General features: G+C 46.1%; 1 protein-coding gene across 2 annotated transcripts in view; it reads left to right on the top strand.

Annotated features, from left to right (window-relative positions):
- LOC149342897 (lachesin-like) overlaps positions 1-14,486 on the top strand; it is a 136,692-nt gene that overhangs the window by 102,692 nt on the left and 19,514 nt on the right. The window contains exon 2 of one of the 2 annotated variants that reach the window (XM_089542256.1): positions 3,897-4,015. In XM_089542256.1, the coding sequence (XP_089398382.1) occupies positions 3,897-4,015 (119 nt within the window). Of the gene's footprint in view, positions 1-3,896; positions 4,016-7,192; positions 7,322-14,486 lie in introns of those variants that run through there. The other variant, XM_089542257.1, reaches the window with a different exon arrangement.

Consider the following 14,486-nt stretch of genomic DNA (forward strand, 5'->3'; position numbering starts at 1 on the left):
AAGAAATAGAAAGAAGCGTAAGTCCGCAGTATAGGTGGATGTAAATAAATGTGTGTGATGTGTCGTGTCGTGCAAGGGGGAATGAAAGTCAAACACTACGCATTTTCGTCAGATCGGCCCATCGATCGCATGCCAGTTTTTTACACAGAAACGTAGGTGACGCAGAGGGCCGGATGCAGCAACCACTCATTGGCTGCGGATGGGGGGTAGATGTGTAGCGTATACGTCTGCATCTCGTACTCCTCCATCAATTCATAAAAATCCGATGTCTAGTAGGACACGTGCAGCAAGGAAGACGGGCGAGGGGGAGAGCGAGAGAGAGGGGGCAATAGGAGGGAGAGCGCAGACGATCGCATGCAGGGACGACGACATGAACGTGTCATATTTAGGTGTTGATGTAAAATGTTCAGACAGCGGTGTTCCCATTGTTTTGGAAGGTATTCTGCACAACTGATCAAGAAAAATTCTATACGACGAATGCGAATGATGTCGTAGAGTATGCTTTATTATAAGCGTTCTATCTGACGGTGCAGCATCTGCCTCTGAAAGGTTCAGACCGCGCTCGCGGGTGGCATGACCCATTCCATCAATAATTGTTTGACACAACGTATCCTTGCTCCACTCTCCCCCATCCGCCACCTGTCACCTACCAGCCTCTCTTCTTCTTCTCTCTCACTTCCCTAGACTTCTTCTCCCCTGACATTGCCCCTCTCCATAATTTGCAACCTGTCAACCGAAGCTATAGACGGGCGGACGGACTGATTTTTCCAACATGGGAGTTCTAATGCTAAAGCATTAAAAAAGTGTCTCTTACGTCACTTTCACGGCTCGTGTCATTAAATGAGGCGCTGACTACCAGTTCTGCGTTGTGAAATATTTCACGCTTTATTGATTCCAGCCGTGAGGACGACTGCTGTGTACAACCCTAAGTTAAAGTGCGCTCTTCAGCTAATTAATCATTGTCTATGACCTGACTTCCGGCGCTACATATATATATATAGACTATGCAGAGAATAGTCTCACGCGTACAACGCTAAGCAGCCTGACATAGCAAGCCTTTTCCTAGTGGACAGAAGTAGTACATTTATATGTTTTTGACATGAGGCTCGAGCCTGACGAGCATAATATTTCATTCTTTTCATGCTAATTACCTATGAGGACCAAAGAAGACGACTTTTCGGAAATGCGTTTCTGAGCTTTTCATGAATTTCTACAAATGCACACTGCATAAGAGAGTCAATAGATTACGTCAGTCATTCCTTTGTCAGAGCTTTACCAAAGACTGCTTGAATGCTTGACGGAGTGCTGTCACTTGTGCTGTGAGCATCGGGACATCATAAACGATCCTCGCCAGCGGATCCTTCCGCTTCCACTAACCTTTACAGATTACTGTAGGCGGAAGGAACTGGTTAACTGGGTTCCATTAAAGGACACCTCTAAAAGCCAGAGACTACCGAGGTTCAGTCTTTGGCGGCGCGCTGAAATTCTTTGATCTTCCGCCTTCTTCGAGGAAACATGGAGCACAAACAACCTCAGAGCGTTGATTCGACGTAAGTGCACTCCGCTCACGAAGAGGTTTGCGCGCTCTTAGGCAAACACACTACCCGTGCAATGTTCAAGTGTTCCTCAAGTCAAGTGGGCCCCACGGCTCCGTCACGTGAGAGAACAGAGGCGCCCTGTCGTGTCCCTAAGATCAAACACTCCTCACTGTGAATTCAAGTGCGAAGTTCGAGGTAGCCTGAACTAATAAGGAAATTTAATTCCTGACTTCGGCTTCTCGAATGGCTTCCCAGAAGCCACCTCGTTCTTTATTTTAGCATCATGGATTTGTTTAACTGTGCTTAAGTCTACAATACTTCGGTACGCAGGCTGTATCTGGATGTGTATACAGTAACACAGCGCATAAATGCAGGTAAATTCTTTCTTTTGACAACTTTCGGAAAGAATACGTTCTGCTCCTCTTTACCATTATAGATTTTCTAGTTGCGAACGCCAATTTTTTTAGTATCCTTTGCAGTAGACTTTAATAATAATCAAATGTTAAATTTTTGTTTGCCTATTGTAAATAATACGGCGTTACAACCAAAAAAGTGATGACATGGTGCTAACCAAATGAAATGCGCGTAGTAAACGACCTATATACTCTGCCCTAGCTCCATACACCTGACAAAAGGAGAGCGATATTTTTGGGTATTTTATGCCATTACCGTCATCATCCTGCGTACGCCCACTGCAAGGCAATGGCCTCTCCCATGTCTCTCTAATTAACCCTGTCCTGTGCCAGCTCCAGCCACCATATCCCCGCAAAGTTCTTGATCTCATCCGCCCATCAAACTTTCTGGCGCCCCCTGCTACTCTTGCCTTCCTTTGGAATCTACTCCGCGACCCTTAAGGAGCAGTGGTTATCTTGCCTTGGAATTACATGCCTTGCTCACTCCCGTTTCTTCTTTTTGATCCGACTAAGATGGCATTAACTCACATTTGTTCCCGCACCTACTCTGCCCACTTGCGGTCTCTACGTTACAGCGATCATTTTTCTTTCCATAGCTCTCTGCGTTGTCCTTAACTTAAGCTTGACCCTCTTTGTTAGCCTCCACGTTTCTGTCCCGTAGGTGAGTATTGGTAAGATACAGCTGTTATATACTTTTCTCTTCTGGGATATCGGTAAACTGCCATTAATGATCTGATAGATCCGGTCATATGCGCTCCACGCCATTCGTATAATTTTTAGTAATTTCGCTCTCTTGATTAGGATCCGCGGTCATTACCCGCCCTATGAAGACGTATTCCCTTACCTTATTTTATGCTTGTATAATGGAAAAATGATTTAAAGCACTGGGCGCCCACTGACACGAAGTGAATGCTGTCGCTTGGCAGCACCGAAGCAGCAGGGTAAGGTTAATTGTAGCAGCAGTCAAAAAGCCCTGAAATAAATTAATACCACGACGAAAAAGCTGACGCAGTCAATCCAGCGAAAGAAATAATGAAAGACGTACTAGCGAAATGCTTTTTTCACGCACACTTCATTTAAGGACGGCATCCAACTTGCTAATACAATTACACACCAACCCACCTGTCATATGTGAGCCCTGGTAAATCAGCTGCTTCTGCAACGTAGTAAATAATAAACTATGCAACTTCCATTTCCGCCCTTAATTTCTGCAGGGTGTTATGTAGCGCGTTTACGGTGCCACTACGGCGTAGGAATGGAGGTAAGTGGGCTTTGTGCGATCGAAAAGGAGGTTTCTCTCTCATCTAACCCGGCAAAGTTTCGAGCAGCGTTTCAATTCAGTACGCCCATAAATCGAAGATGCATGAATTAATCTAATATTTAACTTATTTAGATATATTAGTTGATCATATTTGTAAAAGCTTTTCACTTGTGAATGTGGAAATTTTGCAGTTGCTAAATCACATTCTTGAATGTGGTTTAGCAAATGCAGATTTCCCCATTCTAGTAAAAATCTATAAGATTTATAAATTTTGGATGACAAATGCGCCATTCATATTTAAGATAAGCAGAATAAAAATACACGGTCGCTCAAACGAGGCGATGCTCATATCTGTGTTAGCAGTATTGGTACGAGGTAACGCTTTTACATTGATCACTTTTCCGTTGTATCTTTGATTTCACCTTTCATTTTTCGTTGCTGCTATGCGTGGGCTTGTCATTGGTGGTTGTGCCCCCATCGGAGGGTGCTTCAGGAGGGTAGAGCCTACACATACAATACTCAGCGGCATTCTGCCGAAAGAGAGCTATAATGCTAACGCAGCAGCAAATTATATCGTTTATTTGCCTTGTTGCTGTCCCGATTCCACCATTCTACTGAAAGCGTACGATACGCTTCGTGGAAATACTACGTCCTCCATGATTACGCTGTCCATTTATCTCCTAGGAGCGGCCGCATCATCCACCGCTAGGCCTCGTTTCCTGAGCGGGATCAAGAACGTCACCGTCGCTCAGGGACGCGAAGCAACGCTGGAGTGCCACATTGAAAACCTTGGCAAGAACAAGGTGAGCTCCCATCACACACTCGAGAACTTCTTCGCTTGCTGCATGCTGCATTGATTGCTGCATGCCCGTGGCGTTTCTCACCTTTCACTTGCGGCGCAATGTGAAACTGTGCTTTCAACTCTGTATATTTGTTGTAGGCAGATCTGTTTTACAATGTGATCTGCTTAGCTGGCTCACCCCCTTGAATATCATCGGTTAAAAAATCCTCTGAATAACACCAGCTATTCGAGGGGTAGACAAGTTTTCATACTATATTAATAGTTCAAGGGTGTTGTGCTCTTCATAAAGATAGAATTCAGGTAGTTACTTCAAGTGATGCTATGATATTCGCACTGAAACATTTTGCACATGACGATAAAAAAAAAATTGGAGAAAATGATTGAACACTTCCCAGTACAAGGATTACCGAGGATTACCAAAACTCATTCGCGTTGCTTGAAAGTATGAGCACCTCTTAGGTATAGGCGTGCGGTTAGTCGCGGTTCAGCTTTCCGTTGGTCTTAGATCTTCCATGAGCGCATATTAGCTAGTCAAATTTTCTGCGGGCTTTGTAATGCCACCTTCTTTTTGTGTTACTTATAGTACAAAAGCAACAACACTCAGCTTTCATTTTTTCATGAACTCGGCTTCAGTGGGCGCACAACAGCCGCTGTTGGTTCCCTTTCATATGATCAACGTTATTTACTGGTTATTGGAACTACAGAACAGTAAAAGTCTTTGCCTGCTTTTTCAAAGATCATCAGCCTCTTTGTTCGACGTCTGGCTCATACACTCATGGTCGATAGTCTTTCGAAACCACTGGCCTTTATAAAGAGATGCAGACTGCACGTAATAAAATTTTCTTAGAAAAATTTGATGTACCAATATGATCTATCGTGAGCCTCAAACTCAAAGCATTTTCAGGTATAACCTTAGCAGTTTTCTCACGAAGATAGTCTCGATAAGGAACAACAACAATGACAACATATGGGGGTTATGTGGAAGCTCGCATCACTAGAAGTGCAGGAGAAGAAGGAGGAGGAGGAGGAAAATAGAGTCGATAGAATGCCCGGCCATTTCTTCATTGTTGCGATCTTGTGCCTATTTCACATCTGACGATAACAAAATGCGAGCTGTCATCTTCACAGAGGTCAAGAACAAAATCAAAAGCTCCAACGTGAGCCTCTGCTCCTCCAGCATTTGCGTACTTACGCATGCTCAGAACACGTCCCCTTTTTTTGCGCCAATGCCAGTGCCAGATTCTTTCTTACAGGCTGAGCTCGAAATGTCTATAAATGCTCAGCATTTTAGAATGCCTTTGGGTTGTTACAGATGGGAAGCAAGGTTTTTATTGTCCTAATATTTTTTTATCTGCAAACAAGCTTTTCAGGCTGATTTACCCATCTATTCGGCTTTCGTTGACATTGTTACATGATGGAAAACATATTTGTAAAAGATCTAACTAGCTTAGACTTAAGTCAGCTTTAAGACCAGGCTGGCTTTCGGAAAGGCAGCTCGTGAAAATGGACCATATTAACACCATCAGTCAGGTGATAGAGAAAAGCGCAGAATACAACCAACACCTGTTTACAGCCTTGATAGGTTACGAAAAAATCACCTGACTTAATCGGAACCTCAGCAGTCATGCAGGCATGCGGAACCAAAGTGTAGGAGAGGCATATTTAAAGGCACTGGAAAATATCTATAGTCGCTGCACAGCCACCGCAGTCGTACACTGTAAAAGTGATGAAATTCAATCAAGCTGGTTACCAGCACACAATACACGATCTCTTTGGTACTGTGCACCGCATGTTTACAGGAGGTACTCAGAAAATTTGATTCAAAAGAGTTGAAGATAAAAGTTATCCGAGAACCCCTTAACAATCTCCGATTTGCTGATGGCATTGCCTTGAAGGGTAATTAAGGCGGTGAACTGCAAAGCATATTCATGGACCTAGAATGGAGAAGTATAACTGGGCTTAAAATAATAAGGATAAATCTAGAGTAATGTTCAGTAGTCTCGGAAGGGCATAATAATTTACGATAGGCACTAGGGAGCGAAGCATTGGAAGTTTTCAGCTAATACATATACGTACGGCTGGCAGTAACCCCTGACCCGGACCCCGGGAATGAAAGAACTTGGCGAATAATAATGGGGTGGAGTTCATTTGGCGGGAACTTTCATGTAACGAACAGTACCTTACCAGTATCCCTCAAGAAGAAAGTAAGCAACAACTGTATCGTGCCAGTGCTCACCTATGCGGGGGAAAATTGGAGGCTAACGAAAATGTTTGATATCAAACTCAATAAAGCGGAGCGAGCTATTAAACGTAAAATAATAACGTTAACACCAGAGGAGAGAAGAATGGGTCAGGGAAGAAACACGAGTTAATGATATCCTAACTGAAACCAAGAAGAAGAAACGGGCTTGGACAGGCCATGTAATGCGAAGATAAGACAATCGAGGGACCCTTAAGAAAGAAGACAAGCGTAGCAGTGGGCGGAGGTAGGTAAGGTGGGTGGATGAAATTAGGAAGTTTGCGGGGATAAGAAGGCGCAGCTTACACGTGACAGGGTTAATAAGGGAGACATGGGTGAGGTCTGTGCCCTGTAAAACCGCTGTTATGCTGATGATGATGATGACGACGAACCAGTATTGCGAACTTGTCTCCGAAAATCTGCCATTGTGTTTCTAGCATCGTCTATTAAAGGTAAAGCGCTTCTCTTTAGGCCCCAGATCAAAGTCGCGACGCGTCACCACGGATAAAGCACATAGTGCCATCGTCACCGTCGCTGCCTGTTCCGAGCAAGAGACGGAAGAAGCTGCGGGGCCGCAACACCGAACGTACAATAAGTCACGCGCGCAATATGTGGGAAATACGTCCAGGTCTTCCCCTCTTAGAGGCCGGATGAGAGCGCTCGCCCAGAAGGAAAGAGGGAGAGTGTGCGAGAGACGAGAGCGACACCAAAGGGCTCCGTTCTACCACTCACACACACGCACAGACAAACGTCGCGCCGCCGACGCTGCCGCCCTCTCGAGGAGGAACAATGAGGCCCTCGCGAGCGCGGACGAGGAGTTCTTAATTGCAGCCGAGGCCGCTCGCAAGCGAGAGACGGCGGTGGCGCGGGCGCGGCCCTTAATAGCTTGTTAAGCCGATAGGCGAGCGCGCACAATGCGCTCATGGGCGGAGGTGAGGACGCCGGAGCGGACACGCGGCGCCTTTGTGCGGGAAACGAGGAAGCCGTGCGCTTGGGCGAAAGTGACACGCGTGTCAAACAAGGAGGGCTTCGGCAGGTGACGGCGACGGAGGAAGCGACGACGGAGACGTAACGCGAAAGATTGCGGGGAAAAATAGACGGATGATACGATGGACGGTGTAGGTGTAGCGGTGTGATAAGGATGGACTAAATACAGTCTTACCGAGAATCGATGTTGCATTTTTTGGCAGGAAGCACGTTCGAAGCAAAACGGAGAACCAATGCCAGCCTGGGAGGAGGACTGCACCTCGTGATTTTAATTCCACAGCGTCATTTGTGCATGTAGCGAAGAAAGAGGCACGCGTGGGGTAGTACCTGCGGATGGCGGGGTTTCGGAACAGAGGGTTTGGATATGCTGCGGAATGCGGTTAATTCTAACTCGCTTAATCCGATCGCCCGGTTTAGACGAACTCGTGGTTTGGTACCATAAAAATATTCTTTGAGAACGGTGACAACAGGTTATAATATAGGAGGAAGAGAAGGCTAAATTTTTTTACTTTTCCTCGAAAAATAGAGAACGGAATTTGAGGTCTACGTTAGGTGATCAGAAGACGATGCTTCGTGTTGACCTCGGTGGCTTGCTCTGGAGCCCGGCTTTGCACAGCGAGGCCCATGCTCACCAGCGCGGCCTCTCACTGGTTAAAAGTACTGAGTCGCAGTTCTGGTTTAGGAAGAACAGCAGGGTAAACCCATTGAATTTGGGCTCTACCTGAACGTTGACCGCAAATGGTGCAGTCGTAGAGCTATCGGAAAACATGGCGACATACTGGGTCCGCGTAGGAAGAGGCAACGTTTGAAACTGTCGCCAAAGGAACGTTTCAGATTTTTAAGAAGTGTGTCATCCGGTAGAAACAGGAGTCGTATGAGTCGGTAATACATTACGATGGCGTGGCACGTGACGAACAGGTCGTTCGCGGAAAATACAGTGCGGGAGTCGGCCAACGACCCTGCTCGTTCTTCGGGTGCGGACTTGTTCTCCGGGGCGAGTGCTAAGCAGGGATCCAGATGATGGAAATGGTACGGCTATCGATTGGTACTGTCTGAAGGATGGAAAGAGCAGTGGGAAAAACAAGGCCTTTGGGAAAGCTGCGTACTGCAGACTGCAAGTCATTGAGAATAGTAGTACATGATGTGGAAGCTATGGCCATGGATATCACACATTTTTTTGCCTCTTCCGAGGTGGGTTTACGAAGCGTACAAAAAAAAAAAAGAAAAGCGCCCCTGGGCTAGTTTCTGGCCGCTTTTTGGGAGTGTGTTTCGTACAACAAGAACCACAGATGCACAAAATACAGGACCAATTTGAATGCTTGCTACACAGGTCTTGTCACGCGAAATCGTTCAAACGTAATTTAGTCCTTATGCGCCGAAACGTTCTTTGCCACTGACACCTGCCGGTAACATACGAACTATTTACGATATATTCCGCAGACCTCACCATTTTGATAGACATTGCGCGTGCCAGCATCGGAGTTTTCTGTCCCTGGCCTTATCGAACTACCCCGCAATGTGGGCTTGAGAGATTTTGCAGTGAACATTTCTGACACAAAAGCAATAGCTCGACAGCTCTACTTTGATTGCAGTCAGTAAAAGAAGGGTCAAGGCCAAGGTTCTTCGGTGCAAAGTCTCTGCACTTTGCCAGGTTTTCATAGCTTTTAAAGAATCCAGGACGTTTCAAAGGGCCTGGAACAGCGGTCCCCGACTCCTGATAGAAATCGCGGATCAGACGCAGTGCCACTGAATGGGTCGCGAGCACAATGGGGTGGAATTAGTTGTCGGCGCCACATTGCCGGCAGCGGTTTCATGAAATGAGACGCCATTGAATCGCCCTTTGTCCCCTCCGCGTAACGTGGGCATCTCGTCCGCCATAGGGCGAGGCATTATCGGCGTTTCAAACGACTGTGCTTTGCGATATTAAGGCTATGGCCGAGCGATGAGACAGCGCATCTGTGCTTCTAAGTACAGGCGTTTGAAGTAAAGTGGCGGCCAATCCACCAATAGGTAATCGATGGAAAGCCAAGTCGCGTGATAAACTAGGCCATGTTGTAAGGATTCAGAAATAATGCTTGCGTTCTGAAAAATTTCTAAGTGAGGTCGTGTAAAAAACAAAGCGATTTGGTACTAGAGGTTACACCGAACGGAGAGTGCACATGCGTGTCAATACAGCATGGCAGCTCCAGCTATCTTCTATCAGAGCCGCTTCCTCAAATCTCTTTTTTTTTTTCGTACGAGGGCGGACATTCTATTACTGCTCTTTCTGGCTCTTCTGTAGTTCTGTTTCGATTCAGTAAAGTTATAAATATCTACAGAGTGAATTATAGATGCGGGCAGGGACCAGGTCTTAGTCTCCGCATCGCACTCGTCGGCGACCTTTCACGTGCAGTCTACCAAAAGAGAGGTAGAACAGATTTCTCCCCTGTCTGGCACAGGAAAAAAAAAGAAAAAGAAAATTCAAGTACTAAGCGTAAGCTAGGAAACACTCAGGTTTTCCGACTCTCAGCAAAAATTAGGCAAAGGTAAAAAATAAAGGAAAACAACATCAGGAAAACCAGCTTAGGTTGCCCGCTCCGTTCCGCGCGTGTTGGCCGGCACGGTTGCGGCGTTTGTATACGGGAAATATTGGGAGCCGCACATGAAAATATCAATGCCAGCTAAACACAGATAAACAAAACAAAAGCAGAACAATACAGAGGAGCACACAAACGAGCCCACGAGACCAGCCTGGTGACTCATTCAGGGTCGGGCCTGGCCCCGTCGTAGTACGAGGGAAAGCGCGAAACGCCGCGAAGGACACGCGCACCCACACACACGAAGCCCGCGGGGGAGAAGAGGGAAGAAGGCATGATGGGAACTGGCTCCTGCGAATTAGGAACGCTCGGCAGAACTCCCCTCAATTTTGGGAGGTCCGATCTCCCGTCGTTCCTGCCTCTTCCCGCTCCGCTCCCCGTCTGCCACGCCGTCGTCTCGTCCGCCGACATCTTTCTCCCTTATTCCCTTCCCTCTCTCTCCCTAGTTGGTTGCTTGGATCCCTGCACGCGCAGTAGTCTTCCTGCTATGCTCTTCCATCATTTCCTGTATTTCTTCTATTCTCGTACTTGTGCCCACTCGGTTGATGAAGCGAGGCAGGCGGCAACATGTATTCCCTTCCCTACTGCCTGCTCGACCCTCTTTCCCTGTTTTCTGTCTTTCTGCGCGGCTTTCCCCTATGTTCTTCACCTCCCCCAACCACTTCTCACTCCTTAAACGGATTTTTCCATTTGTTCTCTTGTTTTCAGTGTCATTTCGTCGAACCTTAAAGCAGGCTGCGTAGTGTTCTCGCATGTTGTATTACTTCCCCTATTTCTCCCCATTCCTATGTGTCCCCTATTACCGTAGCATTGGGAGAAAGTAAAATCCCAGAAAGAGCATGTGAAAGAGGGGACCTCCAATTCGCTTAACTCGCAATGATGTTTTCTTTGTTACCTTCCAAACGTAAGACGGTAATGGAGGGGAAGAGAGGGGGGCGGAGATAGAAGGTAAAGACTGCTACCCGCAGATAAAGCGTTTCCAGTGGCACAAACAACCACAGTAGTCCTAAAAAATGTCTTTGGTGCTTCTGATTCTCTCCCTGTCTGCTTCACTAACTTTTATACAGCACTGACTAGCTTCGAGTTTTTGTTATGTTTTAATGACCAGCGAAATTCAAAGTTGGAAGTCGCTGTCAGCACTATTTGTCTAGTGTTTTTGTTCAGTGCAGAGCAGGTAAGGCGCAATTGCGCCGTGGCAAGAGCACAGTAGGTGCGATAGATCTCGAATAGTTGTAGATTAACTGGGTTTAATGTGCGATTTCACTTCAAAGGTGAAGAGTAAAGAATTTTTCAATTCCTCGTTGAAAAGTTATTAATTGTTACAAAAAATCTGGGTGGTGCTCGTCGACGCCAAACCTGTGCCGAACAGGTGGGTAATGTATCAAACAAACTTTAGCACGCATGTTCCAGGCACACTGCTAATGTAGAGCAAGAAGAAAGCAATATGGAAATCCTAAAGCCGCACAACGTGTAACCGATGCAGATGTTTGAAATGACTAACGGGGCTAAAGGCTCATTAATTTTCTGCAATCCATTGTACCGCGTGCTCAGCATGACTCAGCGTTTCAATTTTAAGAGGAGACCCGTCTGGCAATGCACTTCCATTAATTAAACATAACACGTGCCGTCTATTTATCAGAAAAGAAATTTTTCTGCAACAAGGTATGGTAGCAAGGCGTATTTAATCCTTCTGGTTGTGTCATCCTGTACTTAGTACAGTGAAAAGTTATGGTGAAGGTATTACTAATTTATTGAAATGCTTTATTAAACAGCGTTATTGCATCAGTTAATCGTAATTTTAAAACGCCTTTCCAGTGGTGCGCAGGTATCAATGCGATTCATGATTTTCTCTCAGCTGTTGCGTTCTACGACGTAGAAGGAAGTGGTAAATTGTGCAGCTATAGCCGATTACAAACACTTGAGAACAAAGCAGGATTCCTGCCTTGCCAGATTTTTTTTACTACCTCCGATAAAAGTTTGCCTGGAACAACTGCACAGCAGGCAAAGTCCTCCGTTTGGAGTTAGCTCCTGGTAACGAATAGGAAGTTGCGGAAGTTACAAAACGCTTCTACGAGCGTTAGTATAGACTCCTCCTCCTACTTTATATAGATGGCGAATCCGTTGGGCATCGGCGAGACGTAGCATGGTGAAATGATAATGAAAAGCCAGACGACTCATCAATACGTACAAAATAATGGCAGCACAATCACCTCATGTAGAACTGTCGCTGTCCGGAATGGAGCAACTACCCTGACAATACACATACAACTGGGCGCGCTCAAGCGCTACACCGTCACCGCACTACCTCTCCTCTACCTGCCCCCCCCCCCCCCCCCCTCCCCGACGTACAATCGATGTGTCCTATTACTGCGAAAAGAGGGCTAGTTCTCTTACTGCAATGCACCCAACACTACTGCCGCTTCTAGAGGTCTATGTCACACACGTGTTGGGTAACAACCACACCTCGCCGAACTGCACCCTCAATCCACGTACTTGAAACTGCGACCAGCACCTGGGTGGCGAAATGAAGGTTTTGGTTTTATCTCTCTTCCACCAGCAAACAACTTTCCAATTAATAATAACGTAAGGTTGAACGGGAGGAGGGGGCAGGAGGGCAGGTTGCGAGTTATTGCAGATGTAATAAAACTGAAACCGTTGATGGGACTCGCCTCAAACATAAGCTGCTCAGAAATCTTTTTGACGCGTAAACATGAGTGCCCTGAAGAGGACGAAAGTTACTGGCAGAAGAGAAATATATCTCTGAGAATAAGTGTTTTATTTCGTTAAACGTACACCTGAGTGGCAGTTCATAAAATAAAGTTTTCCTTTCCTCACTCAATGTTGTGATAGTTTTAAAGAAATGAGTTTTCTGCCCGTTTGTTCCCGAATAACCACTGGCAATTTTCATGAAATCGACGCCACTCTGCAGCGGCGCCGCGACCCAGTCAAAGAGGGACCCCCACGCGCGGAACCATGTTGTTTGCTCCGTTGCGTGGGTGGCTCGGCGGCGGAGATTCGGACGCTACTGCCAGAGTTTTGCAGTAAAAAAAATATATTTTGGGAGCGCTGCTAGACGCATGTTTGCACGCTGAATAGAAAGCATAGGCCGGAGGGGCTTTTATAGAAAAACATGTTGCATCTCATTTTTTTTTTAGAGGAAAAAAGTCCACAAACTACGCAGTGCGTAACGACCCCCCCCCCCCCCCCCCCCTCCTTCCAGCACCCTCTAAGAGCGACCCATGAACAGAGTTCTGACAGAAAGGCGGCCAAGTGTCATTGCGAGAGTTCTGGTAAACAAGCAAGCGTAGCAGGGGGCAGCACAAAGTTAAGTGGGCGGATGAGATTAAGGAGTTGGCATGGATACGGTGGCCGCAACTGGCATAGGGCAGGGTTAATTTGAGAGATAAGGGAGGGGCCTTTGCCCTGCCGTGGGCGTAGTCAGGCTGATGACGATGATGATGATGCCAGCAATGCAGAGAGAACATGGGAACAGAAAGTTTCCACGCACCACTGGAACGCTTGCAAGGACCATGGCAGCAGAGTTGTTATCGGGCACCTGGCCTGCATTTCTAAAGAGATAACTTCCCCGGACTAGATGGACCTACCCAAAAACGGGGCTCTGTTTCTTAAGATGGATGATCATAAACGGATAGCGGTCCTATTTCAAGCGCGAAAAGAGAATTGTGTATGACTGTCTGCGTAATTGGAGGTATCATTACGATACGTGTACATGAGGATACAGTGAGTTGTTATCTAAAGACAGATGGCGGGGGAGGGGGGGGGGGGTACTGCGTTTTCATTCGAATGCCATTTCATTCCGAATATGTTAGCACCTTGGTTTCACGATGTGTTTTCTGTCTGCGGAATCAGTCACACAGACGGGCGGACGGCAAGGATCAAATAAAATCTGACGAAAATAATTGTATCATTGACCTTCACGTGCATTCTACCCACTACTTGCTTGCAAACCAACTTGAGAACACAGGGTGCTTCGAGAATACTTTCGGCGGAAAAAAAGCGACTTCTTTGTTCTCGCTTTGTACCTATACACACGATTAGATACGATTGGTATCACTTCTCTAATAAAATTTCTGAGCACAAGAACACGAAAAAGCGCCTCACCTTCATCAGTTAAAACTCTAGCGACAATGACTGGCAAAACAACTGACTTTTTTTCTCCGCATGAAAAATTGGTAGTCTTTCGGCCTTGATTACCCGTAGGGCTCAATGTAAAAAAAAAATTGCGTTTCTAGTTAAGTAATTCACCTTGTTTTACAAGAGTCTTCACCGTTGATGTCACCAGTCTAAAGCTCCGGTTTCACGCCTGCCATTTTCAAACCTCAGTCATTGTTTTTCTCTGCCTCTCGTTTATTCCTCTACTCCACCAAAAAAAGACAAGCTGCCTGGCTCACACTATCTCACGCAAGACTACCACTAGCGACAAACAAAGGCGAAATCGTCTCGAAATTTTACTAGCACGATTATAACTATAGGCTGACTAATCAAAGTCAAAGTCAAATTTATTTTCAACATCAAACGTCCACGTAAGCAGTCGTCCGTAACGCAATCATAATGAATATATCCAGTCGCCCCTGTAATCTCATGAAAACCGCCTACAGGCAACATTTGACACTGGACACTGACCGTACCTTTAACATTAGCCTGTAATC

The sequence above is a fragment of the Amblyomma mixtum genome, chromosome 5, assembly GCF_055824585.1.
Source record: "Amblyomma mixtum isolate Tamu chromosome 5, ASM5582458v1, whole genome shotgun sequence".
Taxonomy (NCBI): Eukaryota; Metazoa; Arthropoda; class Arachnida; order Ixodida; family Ixodidae; genus Amblyomma; species Amblyomma mixtum.